General features: G+C 43.9%; 2 protein-coding genes across 4 annotated transcripts in view; one reads left to right on the top strand and one right to left on the bottom strand.

Moving 5' to 3' along the window:
* Positions 1–4100: 4100 nt before the first annotated feature.
* Positions 4101–9176, top strand: rtraf (RNA transcription, translation and transport factor). Of its 2 annotated transcripts, none has more exons than XM_080849955.1 (8): positions 4101–4255; positions 4793–4917; positions 6011–6110; positions 6562–6642; positions 7397–7494; positions 7645–7713; positions 7845–7893; positions 8316–9176. In XM_080849955.1, exons 1-8 carry the CDS (start codon positions 4195–4197, stop codon positions 8468–8470), a joined length of 738 nt encoding a protein of 245 aa, XP_080706081.1. In that variant the 5' UTR covers positions 4101–4194; the 3' UTR covers positions 8471–9176. The 2 variants fall into 2 exon arrangements, with proteins under 2 accessions (XP_080706081.1, XP_080706082.1); XM_080849956.1 differs by having other exon boundaries at positions 7406–7494; positions 8316–9150.
* Positions 9177–9178: 2 nt separating this feature from the next.
* Positions 9179–19712, bottom strand: part of nid2a (nidogen 2a (osteonidogen)) — a 36664-nt gene continuing 26130 nt past the window's right edge. Inside the window, exons 16-26 of one of the 2 annotated variants that reach the window (XM_080849952.1) lie at positions 19408–19641; positions 18351–18578; positions 17954–18181; positions 15290–15520; positions 14929–15098; positions 14028–14157; positions 13351–13522; positions 11516–11673; positions 10996–11119; positions 10609–10721; positions 9179–9734 (exon numbers count right to left, since the gene is read on the bottom strand). In XM_080849952.1, the coding sequence (XP_080706078.1) occupies positions 10610–10721; positions 10996–11119; positions 11516–11673; positions 13351–13522; positions 14028–14157; positions 14929–15098; positions 15290–15520; positions 17954–18181; positions 18351–18578; positions 19408–19641 (1787 nt within the window). In that variant the 3' untranslated portion in view covers positions 9179–9734; position 10609. The remainder of the gene's footprint in view (positions 9735–10608; positions 10722–10995; positions 11120–11515; positions 11674–13350; positions 13523–14027; positions 14158–14928; positions 15099–15289; positions 15521–17953; positions 18182–18350; positions 18579–19407; positions 19642–19712) is intronic. The other variant, XM_080849953.1, reaches the window with a different exon arrangement.

Below are 19712 nucleotides of genomic sequence, written 5' to 3' on the forward strand. Positions count from 1 at the left end.
TTGTCATTATCAACCGTTGTAATCCTAAAAAATTGATTTAACATTTTACATCACTGGTTTCTTCCTACAGAACCCTTCCCATTCACAGTGAGATAAGCACACTGCCTGTGTTTCCCAGAGACCAGTTAAAGTTGAAAAGACTTCTGGGTAGTGGTGCTTTCGGGGAGGTCTTTGAAGGCATTGCAACAGGGATCTCTTCGGTGGACCTGAAGTCAGACACAAGTGTAGCTGTCAAGGTGAAACGTTTAATAACACATTTCTACATCTAATCCAAAGAGCTTGGATGGTACCTTTTGCTAGGGAAGTGTCAGCATGTTTTTGAATGATCTCTGTTAACCATGATGGTGTTTCTGATTGGGCAGACCCTGAAAAAGGGAGCAACAGATGACGAGAAAACAGATTTTTTGAAAGAGGCACATCTGATGAGGTGGGTGGAATCTTCTGCTGTGATGTTATTTTCTGTTTCATTTTTGGACAGTTTTAATAAGATAATAAATGTGTGCGAATATATTTATGGAAATATGTGTGTGTGTGTGTGTGTGTGTGTGTGTGTGTGTGTGTGTGTGTGTGTGTGTGTGTGTGTGTGTGTGTGTGTGTGTGTGTGTGTGTGTGTGTGTGTTTGTGTGTATGCATGCATGTTTTATCTGCATGTGTGTTTGTGTGAGTGCGTGTTTGTGTGTGTGCATGTATGTTTTACCTGCATGTGCATCTGTGTGTGTGTCTGTGTGTGAGTGTGTGTGACTTTATAAATGGTCACAAACATGTAAACCTGTGATGCTGCATTTCTCCAGTCAGTTCACCCATCCTAACATCCTGAGTCTACTGGGTGTGTGTCTGCTGAATGAGCCTCAGTATATCATCTTAGAGCTCATGGAGGGGGGGGACTTGCGCTCCTACCTCATGGAAGCGCGCCCAGCACCTGTGAGTGTCTCTAAAACCGTTTTAAATTAAATCTTATTTAATTATGAAATGCATTTTTAAATGCTGATCATCAATTAAATGAATATGCACCAGTATATATGAGTATGGCATTCCTGTGATGAGGTTCCCCTTGGGTAAGAACATCACAGGGATTAAATATTTGAAATTGAACCCATTCTTAATTATTGAACTTTTATGAATATGGTTATGCTAATGTTTTCTCCATGATTTGTTTAATTCATGGATGTCAGGACCATGGGCCTCTGCTTAATCTGTGTGATCTGCTAGATATCTTCTTGGATGTCGCTAAGGGATGTGCTTACTTAGAGAAAATGCACTTTGTTCACAGGTATGATGTCAATATGTACAATTATCAAAAATAATCATAAATAAATAGTAAGTAAATAAATATAAGTCACTGCTGTTGTGACGTTTCTTTTCTCTCTGTTCAGAGATCTCGCTGCACGGAACTGTTTAGTGTCTGTCAAAGACTACACAGACCCCAAGCGTGTTGTTAAGATAGGAGACTTTGGCTTGTCCCGTGACATCTACAAGAACGATTACTACAAGAAGAGAGGGGAGGGGCTGCTGCCTATTCGCTGGATGTCTCCTGAGAGTCTAACAGATGGCATCTTCAGCAGGCACTCAGATGTATGGTGAGTGGAGACTGGCCTGTGATGCATCTTGTATTGATCCTCACTAACTCTATGATCCTGAATCTCGCAGATAAAATAATTCTGTATTAAGAAATGACTCAGGCCCCTGTCACAGAGCATTGTTGTTGTAAGAAAGCCTTTTTAAAATGTTGTAGAATATGGAGGCATTGTCAATGCAGACTTGGCCATGATTCATGCTGAACTCAACGTCCACACTGACTCAATGATTCTGGATCTCATTGTTAAAACAATTGTAATACAAAATCGCACAGATACCTGTTGTGAGATGCCATGCACTAGTCAGCAGTGGCCATACTATCAATACAAGTATTGCAATCACCAATCACAACATAGGAAACAGTCATATGATTGCCCCATGTATCATCCCCTTTACGAAAGCCAGCCCAGGAACAGATCCATCTGGGCCAGCACTTTCTATAGACCACGCATACAGAAAGAGTGCGAACAGGTTGAAAATCTGGTTGAAGGGTATTGCTTCCTCCAGCACTACATCTCTCTCACTCCTGCCTTCTCTGTGGCAGGGCTTTTGGGGTGCTCCTGTGGGAAGTAGTCACATTGGGCAAACTGCCCTATCCTGCCTTCACCAACCTCGAGGTTCTGCATCACATCAACTCAGGGGGGAGACTTCTGGCTCCAACAGACTGCCCCCAGACCCTGTGAGTTCTCCTCATGGTTGGGTAACACTGACCTACATGATCTCTAATAACAGGAACCTAATAAGCTGGAAGGCAGTTATCTGTTCCTACAATCAATACCACCAAAAGGAGTGAAGTGTTAAATGAGCAAATAAGCATGGGAGCTATTACCTATCTTTTCTGGCAGATACATATTGAACTGGTGTCTTTCTGATAACTAGTTGTGAATAAACTGAATGCTGAAATGAAGGACAGCAGTGTTGGTGACTTACCACTGGAGTCATTGCTGTTTTTTTTCTCTGACAGATACAACTTAATGTTGGCTTGTTGGTCAAAGACTCCATGGGAGAGGCCAAGCTTTCGTCACCTGGAGGAACGAATTAGTCAGCTGAGACAGATGGGGGAACAACTTAGGGAGGAACAACAAAGGTCAAGAGGAATGGTGAACTATGGTTTCCAGGATGGTGAGCATGAGTCCTACATAATGGAGTTACTATTAAGAGTGAATTACCAATGATACCAAAGTGTACTACTTGGGAATTGGTGGCATCCTGAAAAACACTATGGCATGATCCCATCCCAATTTCCCCTTTTGGCCCTATCCCTCCAATTTGCTAGGGTAAGGTGTCCTGTTTTTTGGTTTGAGGGGTTTATCTAACGCTTCAGATGGCCCACCAAACAGAGCGCTTTCAGATGCAGACTCCAAACCTTGAATGGTGGAAGAAACTTAGTTGCAACTCAAAACCGAGTGGGCACTCAAAAACCTTTCAATTGTTTTTCTGGCCACATAGCCATTATATCATTATCATTTACATCATATCAAAATATTAGCCCATAGAAAGACCACTTCCCATTTAAAACAATTGGATCAACACAATACCACACCACTTCCCATGGATTAAACCTACATATCATGTAGACTATCTGATGGCCCTGTTTGTTTCAGATGAGGAGTGCATTGGTGTGGACGAGGACGAGGGCACAGGTGGCGGCCTTACCCACGTGCTCAGTGAGGAGGGACTTAACTACTTGATGTTCAGTACTGACGACAAAGACCCTCAGCCAGCACAATTGTCTACAGAAGAGACATTTAACTATCCACTGTCCAATTCCAGTGATGAAGAGGCCATGACCACACCACAAGGCCCAACAGAAAGCAACAGAGAAGTGGGAATAAACTACCTGGTGCTCAGTGCCAAAGACTTGATGGAAAACAGGAACCAGCCTCATTCAATTGAACTAAGTAATGGGGAAGGGCCATATCTCATGGCTCAGAACGGTGGCACAGAGAAAGTCATAGAATATTCTTGTTCAGTATCACCCTGTAATGAACGAACAAACTACCAGATGTTCAGTGCTACAGAATCCCAAGCCACAGATGACAAGCCATACACGACAAAAGCTAAGGCAGAGCCTAAGGCCAAGGATGATTGACTATGGGGCTACAAACAACTAATTCAAAGCATAGAATATATGTGCTCATCAACATTAAATATCACATGTCTTGGGAATACACGAATAAAATACTTTACATTTTTATGACGTTTACTGTACAGTCAAGTGGCTACTTGCAAATGCAAGAAAATTCATTTTGTGCTCAGGCATGGTTTTAAAATATGCAAAGCCATTTAAAAAGCCATTAGTACTTGCTATTAACCCTTTTTGAGCAGTTCAGTGATGTTTTCTACTATACAGCATACACAGCAGTGTACACTTTTCAGGGAGTGAAGGGGACGTGACATTATGGGTAAAATAATCAAACAATATGCCATGGCTTGGTCGTAATTTAATCAGCTGTGCAAAGATAACCTTTGGAGTTGGAGTTCAAAATACGTCATCTATATGCGACTAACTTTTCGGCTATTGCCAGACCTGCCTAAAAGGCGATAGTGAGACTCGTATATGCGACTGCTAGACAACTACTATTAGTCATACATTCACGAGTATATATTTGTGTTAAAATGTTTAAAAGGAAGCTTACTGCCCTGGATTACCACAACCCCTCTGCCTTTGACTGCAAAGGTAAGAATTACGAGGCAGGAGCTGACGTGGTGGTACTCTGTCCAGTTAGCAGAGCTAGCTAGTTAGTTAGCTTTCTCGCTAACCTTACTTGTCATTTGTCAAGTTAACATAACATGGTTTTATTCATCAGTCTTCAAAGAGTAATCCATTAAAATGTGCGACATGGTGAATGTCGGGTCTGTGTGACTGATCACTGAAACATTTCTTTAGCATAAAGTGCCATTACCGATATTGGTAGCTTATATCAGCCAGCACTAGCCACCGCACTTGACTAGGTGCACAGTCTTGTCCTGTAAACTGAGCTGTCCATCTGTCAGGGATCCAGTTTGATCAGGCAGTTTACAGATGTCTTGTTGAATGGGTCATCGGGTTTAATATCCCTTTGTCATTTCATTGAGACTTATTTTGTTCCACACATTATATCTGGCGAGGCGAGATTGGATATTAACGTCGATGTGTAAAGCCTAGAGGCAGAATTATACGTTTTAATATTGAAGCTTGGGTCATTTTCAACTTCAGTTTTCTTATACACTGCAGATGAAACGGAGTTCAGGAATTTCATTGTGTGGCTTGAGGATCAAAAGGTAAGGCACTACAAGATTGAAGACCGGGGTAATCTGCGCAACATCCCCAGCTCTGAGTGGCCTAAATACTTTGAAAAGGTGAGTTGACATGGCATACACACAGGTGGGCATTGCACAGTAAGGTATACCTTGTCATACATGCAGTCTGTTTATCAGATGCAGACCGTTTTGTTGCACAAAATGATACAGTGTAGCCTAGGTTGGGGCTGTCCTAATAGATAAGAACCCTAAGGTAACTACCCTAAGGTAGTTACGACGGGCCACTTAGGCAATGATGAGCTATATGACAAGGCAAAACGTCTGGCTGACCACTGCAACAGGAATGTTTCCTGCACAACCTTTATCATTCAGGGCCTGTTTAAAAGCAGATTGATCAGCAGTCCTCAGTCGTGCCAAGATGCTGATTGTGGATTATCACTTTGTAACATCCACTTTCGGTGAGTTGTGCACTGCCCTGCTATTGTTTCTGATATTACCTGTGACCCTGGCAACAGCCGAGCGATCCTTTTCCAAATTGAAACTCATTAAGACCTACCTGAGGGGCAGCATTGGGCAGGAGAGGCTGAATGGGAAGGCTATCCTGTCCATTAAAAAAGCATATCAGGCATCACCACTGTTATGTTTTAAAGGCATTCTTCGGCTGCTGTGCCTCTGGCTGTGCTCAGTTAGCTTGTTGGTCTTGACGTTCAAATTTAGAATTTTGCAACCGCAATGGCAGCACTCTCAATAGTTACGCCCCTGATAAGAACATTATGTTTGGTCATTGGATATATGATATTGATATATTCCTAAAAATACAATGAACATCGGTGTCCCAAAGCCTTCTTAACGCTTCGTCATTTGTAAGTCATACACTAAGATGTACCTTAACGTTTCAATGCGTTTCCCAGAATGTCCTTTACTAAGTATTACTACTGTAAGAGATACTTTTGTAAGGTTGGTCTGGACCACTCTGGATGTACGTACTGGCGGCGAAGTAAGACCATTTTAGGTTTCATAAAATAGGAGAGCTCTGTTGTACTTTTCTCTAAACTCACCCCATACCTCTAATTTGTCTAGCTTTCTGTGACAGAAAGTCTCTAAGAGTACTCTAACAGTAAGGTATATTTCAGCTTTCATGTAGCCATTTTAAAGTACTAACCCTACTTATCTTACTTTTTTCTGCCCTCAGTATCTTGAAGATGTAACTTGTCCATTTAGTGTCCAAGAGAGACCGGAGGCTATAGACTGGTTGCTTGGCCTTGCTGTTCGTCTGGAGTACGGTGATAATGGTAATGTTATACTAATTACATTTTTTGTGATTGTAAGTAATACAGAATACAAATGTTAAATACAAATGTAATTAACATTTTGCACCAGTGTCAATATGACAAAGGGTTTGATTATGTCTTGAATAAATAAATGGCATTTCCCCAAAGGTGGCAGTGACTCGCATTGTTCGTCATTCATCTGGCGATATATATTTTAACCACTAGATGTCGCACCTGTCCCACATTTAGCCTCTCCAGCTTACATTATGAAAGCTCTCTTGAAAACATTAAGCTGTGTACATCAGGCAAGAAGATTTGAATATATACCAACTACAGGCATTTACCCAAAGATATCAGAACTTGTATGATGATATGAATGGCGTTCTACATATAAGATATAAACAAATACCTAATCTACCTAATACAGATGTGGTGTTCTGACCTTTGCTGACCTTTTGCCCCCCTGTCACAGTGGAGAAGTATAGGAACTGCCCCCCTCTTGAAGCAGCCAACAACACCCAGAAGACCACAGATCCTCTCGTCAACCTGGACAGTGAGTGTGTGCGCATCGCTCGCTCTCTCTCTGTCTCTCTCTGTTTTACTCCCCTTCTCTGCTTCTCTCTTCTCCCTCCATCTCTCTCTTTCTTTTTGCTTCATTTCCAGTCTTCCTCTCTCTCCCCCACTCTCTGTCTCTCTCCTTCTCTCTCTCCCCCCCCCCCCCTTTCCTCTGTATGTTGCATTTCCTGTCTCTGCACTCCCCTTCCCTTAACGCCCCCTCCCCACGGCTTCAGTGTTTTCTGATGGAAGTGGTTGATTAAAGAAACCAGAACATGCACTGAAGTGGCTTCCCCCAAACCACGTCTGCTTGACCGCTGGAATGACTGCTCACCCACTTCACAGCTGCCCAGAGCAAAGAGGCTGCTGGGAGTTGGAGTTGAGCCTCTCTACAACCAAAGCCATTTCCTCCAGTGATAGAATACATATAGCTCAACTTCGATGACATTGTCTTGTGAAGAACATGGAAAAGGATGTACGTCAATCTCTGGAGATATCTCATACGCTCTCTTTGATCTCCTCAACCAGTCTTTGACTGTTGAATAGCTTACCTGTGTCAAGTGGTTAATGCTGTCCACAAAAGGCCACTAGAAAAGGAGGTTGTGAATAAAGAAGTATAGTGTTTCTATATCTGCCCTTCTCACACTTCAAGGTCATAATAAAAAACTTTCAAATGTATGTTTTGATCAAGTGTACGTCTCATATATTGCTCACAGAATACTATAGAATATTTTGTTCTTTGCCTTTTTCTGTCTCTCTAGTTAGCAACCCGGACTTCAAGGCTGGTGTGACTGCCCTGTCCAATCTCCTTCAGATCCAGCGTCATGATGACTATTTAGTGATGCTGAAGGTACGTGTAGCACAGAGATTCAACACTGGGGGACTGAGACTTTTGATTGATTGATTGATTGATTGATTGATTGATCAATCAATTCGAAAATATCCGATTGAGCAGTCCCAGATTCTTCATGATGCCCAGTAACTCTTTGTGGTCTTGCAGGCTATAAGAATTCTTATTCAAGATCGACTGACTCCTGAGTGTATTGCAAAAGCAAACCAGTCGAAAGAGGTAAGCTAGAGTTGAGTTCTCACTCTAAATTCCTTCTACCATATGTATCCATCCGTAACATATTTATATTTTAAAATACCAGGATTTGTCCATCTGTAATGCATTTGTTGTATTGTTGTGGTTCCTTACAGGGTTTGCCAGTTGCACTGGATAAGCATATCCTAGGCTTTGACACAGGAGGTAAGTGGCTGATGTGACCTATTCATACAGAGTTATACTTATACTAGCAGTCCAGAGAGACTGTGACAGTTATGTGAATGGGCAGTTTAATTTCAATGGACAGGCCATCATATGCCACATATTAACAGTAGTAATATGATCTTAAGACTAATCACACCATAGCTTCCTCTTTATATTTGCGATATTACACAGATTTGCACATACCTGCGATTTTTGAATCTTGTCTTGACAGTCAAGTTTTTTCAGTTTTTACAACTTATATATTTGTAACATTTGCCATTGTACGCTCTCCTCCTACTTTCATAATAGTGTTTCGCTTAACAGTTGTTGTTTATCACAAGCTTGCACGAGCTTTTGGAATAACACTGGAGAGTCTCCTCAATAAGTGAGAGTTGATTGTTTTTCTCCCTGTCCGCTTGCAGACGCCTCTCTGAACGAGGCAGCTCAGATCCTGCGCTTGCTGCACATCGAGGAGCTTCGAGAGCTACAGACGAAGATCAACGAAGCGATCGTGGCGGTGCAGGCCATCATCGCAGACCCCAAAACAGACCACCGCCTGGGGAAGGTTGGCAGATGACCAGCCTCCTGCATCCAGATCTTTCTCTCCCTGTCAACAGCCCCCCCCAAACAAGCTCAAAAGAAGAGTTTTGGAGCCTACAGACTCTCCCCCACCCCCCAAAGAGAATGCCAAGCGATGGAGGACCATGCACTTGTTGTTATTTTTTCAACCCACACTTCATCAAAAGACTGTTTCTGGAGTGTTTTTTCTGTTTGAAAGTGCTGACCAATGGTTATTAGTAGGATTAACTCAGCCTCCCACCCACCCCTTACTTTGGGTGTTCATTTGGCCTTATTCTTCTCGTTAAACGCTGTGAATGACAATTACATGCTGAAAACGCTCATATGAAATATCTGAGAAAAATGCACATTTGTGTGTCTTGGTTTTTTGTATCTGTAGTGTTTTGTGAGGAGATGGCAACACATTTGTCCTCTGGAGATGTGTGGGGGGGGTCGTACTTCAAGCAGTGTGTTTAACTGCATTTCCAAGCTGTTACACACTCAGATGGTCTGGCTGTAGCTCCTGCCAGATAATCTTGGCTCCATTTGCCAGGAGTACTTAATCAAGTACCGATAAACAAAGCACCTCACACACTTCTATCTATCAGGCTTGGCCAAAAAACAGTCTTCATGGAAATGGAAACCTGAGAAAATAACACTTACCTTACACTCAAACTCACCCGTGCAGTTAACACAATAATGAAGCCCACAGAATGTGTAATACACATTTTATAAAAGTCCTCAGTCACATTTTATTGTTATAAATATCACATTTTACAAAAGATAAAAAAAGGATTTTAAAACATGAAGAAGGGGGGTAAAAACCACTTTGACTAAGTTCAATTAAATGTGTGAAATACTTATTCCTCCTAGTGCACTGAATACTCAAATGCTGCACAGCTGTGTGTCACGTACTCTCAAATGCCAGGACCTGTTGCACAAAGAGTGATTTCAAAGTTTCTTTGGCTTCATTGTAAAACAAAATAATAATACAATTTAAAAAAAAACATACAAACAGTAGGATGAGGTGAGGTATAAAACAAATGTACAAAAAAACTTATTTGGACAAATAAAAAATATTAAGTCACTTTGGTTTTGCAGTTTGTGAATCTTTCTCCCTGGTGGCGATAGCGCCTGTGGACGTCGAGGCTCATGGCGGCCTCAAGCTTTCCCGCCTGGCGTTGCGCACACTAGGAGCCTCTGAGGAGTTCCCACGGAGCGAGCGCTACAAGACTCGCCCAAAATAGCACCATGTGGCTCCAGCTCTGTCATTAACCCTCTCCCTGAAACAGATAATGGCCGCGTTAGGGGAAGACAAGCTGTTCGGAAATCCTTTCAAGTAACCCAATCCCCTTTGACACGCCAACCTCTCTTAAGTTGTCCTCTTTTTGTGTCTTTCCTTTTTCTTTGCTTTACACCCCCGCCTAAGCAAACTGGTGGCTCCTCGCCTGTGGTTACACAAACACATGCTCCGCTCTTTGGGCATATGTCTCTGTTTTTTTCGTGGCCAGGCAGGGCTTTGATGTCGGAGCGAGGAGCTGCTAGATTTCGTCACCATGGTCTGAAGTACAGTGATTTGGCCGCAGGTGCCTACTACTTTTCCTTGGAGCAGGCTTCGTAGTTGACGGGTTTGTGTGTGAGGTGTTACCTCCAAAGACACTCTGTCATTTTACATTAGGAGCCATTTGTACAGGTGTGATGAAACAACATACACTTCTACCGGGTCATTTTAAAGGAATATTAAATGCGCACAAGCCTCTAAAAGGTGAATTGATGTCAACCTCTTATCAACCAAACACTGTTTATCCAGAAATATGCACCCCCCCCCCCCCAAAAAAAGTGAAACACACCCAAGAAAATGTGACTGTAGTGCATAATACTGGTCTTCATGTACTTGTAGCCCACACCATAAACTAGAGTGGAAATCTAGGGCCTGATGGCTGAAGGCCACATCATAGACTAGAGTGGAAATCTAGGGCCTGAAGCTCATACCATAGACTATAGTTGAAACCTAGGGCCTGAAGCTTATACCATAGACTATAGTTAAAACCTAGGGCCTGAAGGCTGAAGGCCACATCATAGACTAGACTGACATGACTTCACATTGTTGGAAGAAAGGCAGGTTGGTACAGACAGAGGGCAGGGGTAATGAGTTACCTTATAGACAGCTAGGCGACGCAACAGCAATTCCATACAGGTGTGACCTCTGCTCCGGCAGGTAGTCATCTGTGAACTGGCCGGTGCCTTTGCTCATGGAAATGATTGCGTCCCTGCAATATAAATCACAGTAAGGGGTCAGCCCGAGTAGTGTACACCCACAGATGAAGCACTTCAATAACAGTAGGCATATTTGTAAAGCCTGTTACTCTGCACTTTGCAGCTATTTTCTTCCGAATACAGTCTGAAGTTTCCAGTGTCCATTTGTATGTAGGCTCTAATACCAGCTCACATTAACACAAACCAGCTATATAAATCTAGGTTTATACAACCTGTAAGATGGTTATAGTGTCAAATTGACGAGTGAGATATGGCAAAGATCCCCACCTTCTCCAGTCGGTGAAGTAGAAGTGGTTGGCATGGAAGACCATGGCGAAGGGGTAGCTGAGTCCGCTGTGAATCACCTGACGGCCTGTCCCGTCCGGAGATATGCACTCCAGTCGTTTCGTACCTGAGGGGCAGGTGGGAACAGATTCAATCAGTGTCAGGAACAAGGCCCCTTACAGTAAAGCAGCTGTGGACTCGGTGGGCCTCTATGTCAAGGACTGCTCGACCCCCAGTCAGTTGTTGATCTGGTCCAAAGTTTGGCTTGGCTAGCACCTAGCATGCTAAACAAAGCAAGCACCAGTGAGAGAGTTTGAGGAGTGCAGCTGAGGTCTTGGTATCCCAGTGAACTTAATGTGCTAAAGGTCTACCCCCATTCAGTTACGGATCTGGTGTGTGTTTCAGAAAAGAGACAATCGTTTTGAACAGTCTCTCTTCACGGTTACCGCAGTTGATTTTGCTCAACAACCAGGCAAGCCCCAGTGTAAGTGCTGTGTTTTGAGTGTACAACGACTTTACGTACCTGCATCTGCCCAGCACACCTGACGGCTGACGGGGTTAAAGACCAAAGCATTGGGCAGCCCTATGCCTTCCTGGACCAGCACCTTCCGGTTTTGCCCGTCCACCGAGGCGCTCTCCAGTTTTGGGGCCTCGCGATTCCAGTCCGTCCAGTACAGGGTTCTGTGGAGAAGCAGACGGAGGGTATGTCTTACTGGTGTTTGAAACAGTGGGAAAAATGGCAGGCATCCAGGGGGGTGTTTGCATGAAGCCCACTCGGGTTCTCTGAACAACTTCCTAGAAAGTGCAACATAAATGCAGCCCTGCAAGCATTCATTAATGCATTCATTTGTTTGTTCGTTCATTCATTCATCCGCTTAAAACCTGTTGTTTTTCATCCACATTCTTATGATCTAATGATCCCCAAGATCGTATGTCTAAACGTTAACATTGTGTAACCCAGTGACGACATAGCAGTGAGCATGAGTTACTGAGAAATAGCATTATATATTAGCCTGACTAAATTGTAGTTCAGCATGGCTGCAGGTATGATTAAGCATTGGTTTCATGATGAGCTGATGGGCTCATGTACAGGACCCAGATGGCAAAGTTAATCTAAAGGATGTCGTACAATTTCAAACACACACACACACACACTATCTCTCATACACACTCAGACACACAAAGACACGCAAACACAAACACACCCACCCACACACACACACTATCTCTCTCACACACACTCAGACACACACACACACACACACACACACACACACACACACACACACACACACTCAAAAACACACGCAGTGATTCAGATTGCCCCATGAGGTTTGCATTACATGTCTGGGCCCCCACCCTTGCTCTCTGCACTCAGTTCCTCCAGATGTGTTGGGGGGTGGGGGGCTGCATGTGTGGTTTCTGGCCCCCACACTACAGTGTCCCCAAGGGACCACAGACAGGCCAGTCTGAGAAGAGCAGAGCAGAGCAGAGAGCCCAGCATCTGGGCTGAGCCTGAGGCTGTCTCTCTTCTCTCTGCCTCTCAGGCTCACACACCTACCTCTCTTATTTCCCATTCGCTTACACTGTCTAAGTCCTTCCTTTTCTTTCGCTATCGGTCATCCTCGCTCTCTATTTCTCTCCGGCCCATCTCTCTCATCTGCCACCTCTCTCTTCCTTTCTCTTTGCTCCACGTCTCTCTCTCTCTCTCTCTCTCTCTCTCTCTCTCTCTCTCTCTCTCTCTCTCTCCCTCCTCCTATCTCAGCATACCCGGCATTATTAGGGGCAGGAAGCCACCCCAGAGAAGGAAATGAGGGTTAATTAACAGCCCTAATTAAGGGATTAATTAAGAGGGGGGAGACGCCCTTTTTACAAATTCACGCCATACATTCCCATACTTTTACTGCGTTGAGAAAGTCAAAAAGTTTAGCCTTCAGGGTTCATTTAGACGGCTGAAGGTCATTTTAAAATGAGTTTAGGAAAATGTCTGTACTGCAGTATTCAAGTAAGATTGGGCTGCAAGAATCTTCTGACTTACATGTACTACAATGACTAACATGACTATTCAATAGCTGTTACAATAAAAAAAGCCATTGTTTTCTTTAAAACCAAATATTACATAAAGAATAACTTGTTACCGCAAAGCTACTTAATCATTTTCTGACAAAAAGGTGGTGCTAACCAATTCTAGTAATACCCAAAGAATTATATCAGCAGGCAATATTTTCACATGTAACTTCCTAACCCCCAGTTTGTGTTTTTGTTAATGACACAATTCAGTGTATGATTCCCATTCACATGAGCAGTATCCCTGTCACACACATAACCTATAATGACAAATAGCAGAATCACTCATACCCTGAGGATGAATCCACTATGATGGCCCGAGGGTTCACTAGGTCCGTGTCGAACAGAACTCGTCTCCCAGTGCCGTCCAGGTTGCTCGTCTCAATCTTGTCTATGGTGCTGTCCACCCAGAACATCTTTCTTCGGACCACGTCCAAAGCCAAACCCTCTGGACTGGTCAGATCTGTTGTGAAGTAATCACACACACACAAACAAAACAGCTTAATACATTTTTTATTCTGAAATTCCAGACATTTTCATCATCTGCTCTACATTTGTTTTTCGTTTAAAAAGACTGATCTTGCAACATTCTGCAATATGGTTTATTTGCTTATGTGACTGTGAAATATACAGTGTTAGCTTTTCAGAAGTGTGTGTGGTGTGTGGGTGTGTTTTTTGTGTGATTGTGTGTGTGTGTGTGTGTGTGTGTGTGTGTGTGTGTGTGTGTGTGTGTGTGTGTGTGTGTGTGTGTGTGTGTGTGTGTGTGTGTGTGTGTGTGTGTGTGACTGTGCAATCCAGACCCATGGCGTATGGGAAAGCGTGTTGCTGCCAAGCCTCTAACATGTGTACAGTCTGTGAGTGCATATGTTAACTGTTAGAGCTCTAAATTGTCTACATTTTAGGGCCTGTTGAATGTCAGGTTTTTGACATGTGCGTGTGTGTGTAATGTTGAGTATTGTGGTCCTTACCTGTGTTGATAAGAACCTCAGGTTCTGATCCAGCCACCATACCGGCTCGGTTGATGGTTCTTCCAGCAATGTCAGTCCAGTATACTTTATTCTCCTGACAGTCATGGGCAACCCCGACCACAATAGAGCCCTGCATCAGGATCGAATAGAGCAGAGCGGTGAGGAAAAACAAAAACAACTAGATATGCATTTTCGGAAGGAAATACCAATGCAGGCAAAGGAAAAGGAAAAGTGGTTGCTAGGATGTTGCTATGGTAATTGGGGTGGTTGCTAGGGTGTTGCTAGGGAAGTCATGTCGGTGCTTTGGTGGTTGCCATTGATGAAAACCCCCCAAAAATGATGCAGATGTAGTAACAAATGCATCAAGCAGATGGTTTTCATTATCCCAAGAGCGAAATAAATGTATACAGCGCAGGCGTAGGTCACTTCTCATGTCTTACAGACAAACCTGATCTATACAGTTTATACACCATAATATGGCAACTGTAATGTGACATTCATTCACTGTGCTACAGTTTATACAAGTACAACTCTTATCAACGTATAACACATTCCTATGATGAACTGCCCTGATTACAACTGACTCTAAAATACATTTGGCTTTGATCAGGCGCCGATTTGGCACAGGCACAACAGCCCAATGCCTAAGCCATGTTTCTATCTGGGAAATCTGTGTATACATAAACGCTATAAACACTATAATTCAACAACTGTAGAACTCTACAAAATTGTATCTGTATCTGTATATGACTTTATAAACCTACAAATTCCAACTCCATAGTTTGATAATTTGATACACTCTTACTCCCAGATCTCTATATCGCTGTAAACTCTAACACTATAGCTCTATAAATTCTGTGACCGCAAACTTTATTTATTTGGTAGAGTTTGGGTCTCTTACATGGAGCTGCAGCAACACTGAAGATTTGTCCTTGTCCATGCGGGTGCCAGTCAAAGGCAGCGCACCAATCTGCTGCCCCTGGGCATACAGCAGGGACACGCCCACGGGGGGTGGGGTAACATCTGGGCGGGGAAGTGGACGCATGGTGGGAGGAGCCACAGTGGGGATACCTACATAGAGGACATAGGAGGTTACATTTTCAGGATGTTACCAAATACAAATAGACAATGAATATCATTTGGAAATTATGAAAGTCAGATCTTTTTGTGCATGTGAACTGAGCAAAAGTAATTTTTCTGTTTAACCATATATCTGAGTTATACTGAGGGCAGTCAGACTACTTCTGTGTTTGGGCACTTACAGGCTGGTTTCACAGCATCGTTGGACCTGGTCCCGGGCACCTCTCGGCCATCCTTGTCCACGCACCAGCAGTAGCTGCTGTCTCCGTAGCACTGGACAGGGTTGAACTCGCCGACCCAGTCGCACTGAGGCAGGTACTGGCGTGAGTCTGGCTGGCCCCCGTAATGCTCGATGAGGCTGGCCCTCCAGCGCTCACACACCGTCTCTGGCCGCTGGGTAGGAGGCACTACCACTGCACATTAACACACACACACACACACACACACACACACACACACACACACACACACACACACACACACATAAAAATAATGTTTAAGTAAAGTTTAGTTTAAAGTATCTTGGCAAAGATACTTTATCTATCATGTATAAGAGAATAATTCATGACTTGTTTGTATTCTACTTGCCAACTTTGGTACGCTTCAGTACACTTCTTCAAGCAAATTCATGGTACACCTCTTATTAATATATCCATATTTAGACTAGCATAAATGTACATACGGTTTACTAAATTATGGCTAAGAGCACTTCATGTAAATGCATTGATGTGTGTGTATATCAGATGGTCCTGAAGTGCCATATTTAGACATACGATTAAACAAGCTACCGTGTATATATCTCAACAAATGTACATTAAAGCACATTAGGTTTACAGGTTAAAAGCAAGGTATTCCATTTATTTAATAAATAGCACACACAGCGTACAGATATGCTATACATGGAGTCTGTATTTTAAGCATTTGCTATTACTGGAGAGTGAAGGTCCAGCACTCTTCCTTTCACAAGTTTCTTTCAAGGGCAGATTCTGAAGATCCCACCTTGTTTCCGCTTTGTAGCTTTCCTCATTATTTTGACCTTATGGTGAAAGAGTCGAAGGGCCATCAGTTCCCCCACTCTACCTCATGATGTGCAAAGTTGTAGAGTAACCACATGCATGCGTAACTAACCACAAGGCACACAAAGGCTTGGCAGAGTATGTAATTGCTTTGAATGGTGGTCTTTAGCTATCCTCCTTACCCGCTAACTGTGTTAAAGTTTAACTTTGTCTGTTAACTGTGAACTGAACCTGAACATATTGGTGTGGAGGATCTCTAAGGTACCCATGCCAAAAAATGTAGCACCTGCCAGGTCTGGAGAGCAAGAGATATTTTAAGACACAGTAACATGCAGCGGAATGGGGTGGGGGTGAGATGTGTTGAGGGCTTGCAGGGGATTCTGTATAGCACACCTTCACTATCTCTGCCCGGAGCCAGGCATGTTTGGCCAGAGGAATGTCATATATTTGCATTAGCGAATCCCCCACGGATCCGGGGCCTGACGGGGCCCAGTGGAGACGTCCACAGAGGCCTGTGCAGCACTTAAAGAGGACAGCTGTGGAGAGATAAGCCAAACAGCTGTCCTGGGTCCAGCCTGGGTGGTGCAGGGATGGAGGGGCAAAGAGGGGGTCGGTTTACAACTCTGTGGCATTTTGGGGTAAAATGTGTGCTGTGTGGCTTAGCTGCTGAAAGCCCAATTTAAACAGAAGCTAATCCTCCAGTTTCTGTGCAGAGACCTGGCCCATACCCAACGCCTGAGAGTGAATCTGCCCCGTCTGAAAAGATCCCATCTTTTCATTCCCACAGGTCAGTCTCCTCAGTGCTGGACGTATACAGTCACAGATGCAAATACAGATGCAAATACAGCGGGAACTCTCCCCTAGAGTTTAGAGAGCTCCCTTTAGGATGCTGCCCCTTAAACTCACAAAATCGTTTTGATTCCACAACGTTATGTTTGCTCTTGTTTTTTTTTCTGAGGTTCAAGGCTATGTTTCCACATTTGAAAAAAAAAGAAAAAAATCCTCGGGGAGTTCCGAGGGACGGAGTGAGGATGGAAAAGAAGGCATTTGGGAGGGGGGTGTGAAGGGTACACACTCCCTGAAGTGTGTGTCTGTGGGCAGGCTTCACCACATCACCCTGCTCGCTCTGTCTGCCATGTAATCTTCTTAAGTACAGGCTGGGCTTTGGCCCTGTTTGTTTGCTACAAATTAAGGTGTTAAGGGCATGTCCTATGAGCAACTAATTAGCTAATTACAACACGGAGGATCCTCTGCGCTTCACCACACTGTTTTATTTTGATATAACATCTGGCAGCGGTTTGAGATCCCTATGCTCAGTGTCACACGAAATTGCCAGGAGGTTTCCTTTGGTTACTTGTAACACTGTTTGACAGTGACGTTTTACAAGACACAGAGACAGAGACTCTCAGGTCTGTTGGCCTTGGGAATGGTGAGAACTCTATGGGAGTTCATATCAGGGTCATAGCAATTGGCAAGTGGGCCAGTGGAAGGCCAGGTGTTCAACATGATTCTTATTTGCTGCCTTTTGGATGTTTTCGCTCTTTTGTCTCAGGCATTGTTTTTTTAATGTTTTTGAGATGTCTCAGGCATTGTTGGTTTAAACGTGAATTATACTACGCAGTAATTTCCAAATGCAGGCAGCAACCTCAAGATCTACATTCCGTGACACACTCAATTGCTAGATGTTTGTTTGTAGTTATTGAGGTTGTAAACATAATGCTGAGATACACATCATGTAGCCGTAGATCAAGACATATAAAACATCAGCGTTAAGGATTACATTTTCTATGTTATGTATTGGCTGGTTGCCATTTGGTCATGTGTTCATACCTGGTCCATCGCAGTTCGTAGGTGGGGTGCCCGCTGGCGTTCTGGTTCCGGCTCTCTCCTGACCCTGGACGGTCACACACCAGCACTGACCAGAAGAGCCGTGGCACTGCAGTGGGCGATACTGTCCCTCCTCATCACACTGTGGGACGAAGGCTCCCACTCCACCCTGAGAGCCCTGGAGACTGTCTCTGTGATGCTGACACTGGGTCTTGGGACGCTCTGGCTGAACTGTGGAGTAAGGAGAATGAGATGACAGTGGCCTTAAGCTTCACACAAAACATTTTATTTTCTCATTAAAGGTTAATTTTCACATTCAATGACTTTCCAATTAATAGAACTACAGACCTAATTCTGCTGGCCCTAAAGTAAGGTGTGGTATCTCAACAGGTGTTCTCACCTGGCTCATCGCAGTTGGGTTGTGGGGAGCCTGCTGGTGTTCTGGTGCCGGCTCTCTCCTGACCCTGGTCGCTCACACACCAGCAGTGACCTGAAGAGCCGTGGCACTGCAGTGGGCGGTACCGTCCTTCCTCATCACACTCTGGGACGAAGGCTCCTACTCCAACCTGAGAGCCCTGCAGGCCGTCTCTGTGATGCTCACACTGGGTCTTGGGACGCTCTGGCCGAACTGTGGATGAGTGTGTGGATAATGATTTAAAAAAAGTAAAGATTGACTCATAACCAAGAACAAGCCGAACGTATGGAGCAAGCATATACTGGATGATCAAATATATCTGAATTGAGTGGAAAAGCTGTGTTGCATATTTGAATTTTCCTTGAAACTCTTCATCAACTTCATCATCATAAACCCTCTTCATGCCACAGGGAACATAGGGTCGTCAATATTTCCTTCCCTCAATTTCACTCCAGGGCGATCTTCCCACGACATTTGAATGGTCTTCAGCTCTGAGTCTAGGGTTCTTTGCCATGTTGTAATGAGCAGCGAGCTCAGGGAACTGCAGTATCAGTCAGGTGAAGATCTTGCTTGGCAAATATTATGACTGAATATGTCTCCAGTTTTAGCATTGGCTTAGGTCCCCTTTGTCGGGTATCTTTACAATAGCATTGGTAACCTATGCTACATAACAATGGCGATACTGGACACTTTTCCATTACATTAACTATTTTAGGACTCAGAACCTTTTTTTGTTCTCCCACTTCAAGAACCACGGACGTTGTTGTTGGCAACCAAATTCTAGAGACTCTTTTGGGTAACAACCAGCATGGATAGCTTTTCTGGAGATACCATTCTCTTTGTGAAGTATTCGGGTGGATAATGCATAGTAATCATAGTTTGGTTTGGTTAAATATACCCCTGATGTTCTTAACTGTCCCCCTAGTGAGGTGTAGACAGTCCTGATGAGAGTATTCTACAATCTAAATTTCTAGCTCTAAAATCTGGAATCCCTGCTATGAACTGAATTCCTTTTTGCTGCCATGTTTGAGTGCACTCTCACCTTGCTCATCGCAGTTGGGTTGTGGGGAACCTGCTGGTGTTCTGGTGCCGGCTCTCTCCTGACCCTGGTCGCTCACACACCAGCAGTGACCCGTAGAGCCGTGGCACTGCAGTGGGCGGTACCGTCCCTCCTCATCACACTCTGGGACGAAGGCTCCCACTCCACCCAGAGAGAAACCGTCCTGAGAACCCTGAGCACTGTCTCTGTGATGTTCACACTGGGTCTTGGGACGATCTGGGCAGGGTGGAATAAGACAGGAACTGTCAATCGAGTCCAACTTCATCCTGTTTAACTATTTATTTTAG

The sequence above is a fragment of the Sprattus sprattus genome (genome assembly GCF_963457725.1).
Source record: "Sprattus sprattus genome assembly, chromosome: 13".
Lineage (NCBI taxonomy): Eukaryota > Metazoa > Chordata > Actinopteri > Clupeiformes > Clupeidae > Sprattus > Sprattus sprattus.

Bases quoted from the DNA above. Each gene is read 5' to 3' on its own strand.
- rtraf (XM_080849955.1), top strand. From the start codon at position 4,195: ATGTTTAAAAGGAAGCTTACTGCCCTGGATTACCACAACCCCTCTGCC. The intron at 6,643-7,396 runs GTGAGTGTGTGC...TGCCTTTTTCTG, and splicing joins TCCTCTCGTCAACCTGGACA to TCTCTCTAGTTAGCAACCCG. The intron at 7,894-8,315 runs GTAAGTGGCTGA...GTCCGCTTGCAG, and splicing joins CCTAGGCTTTGACACAGGAG to ACGCCTCTCTGAACGAGGCA.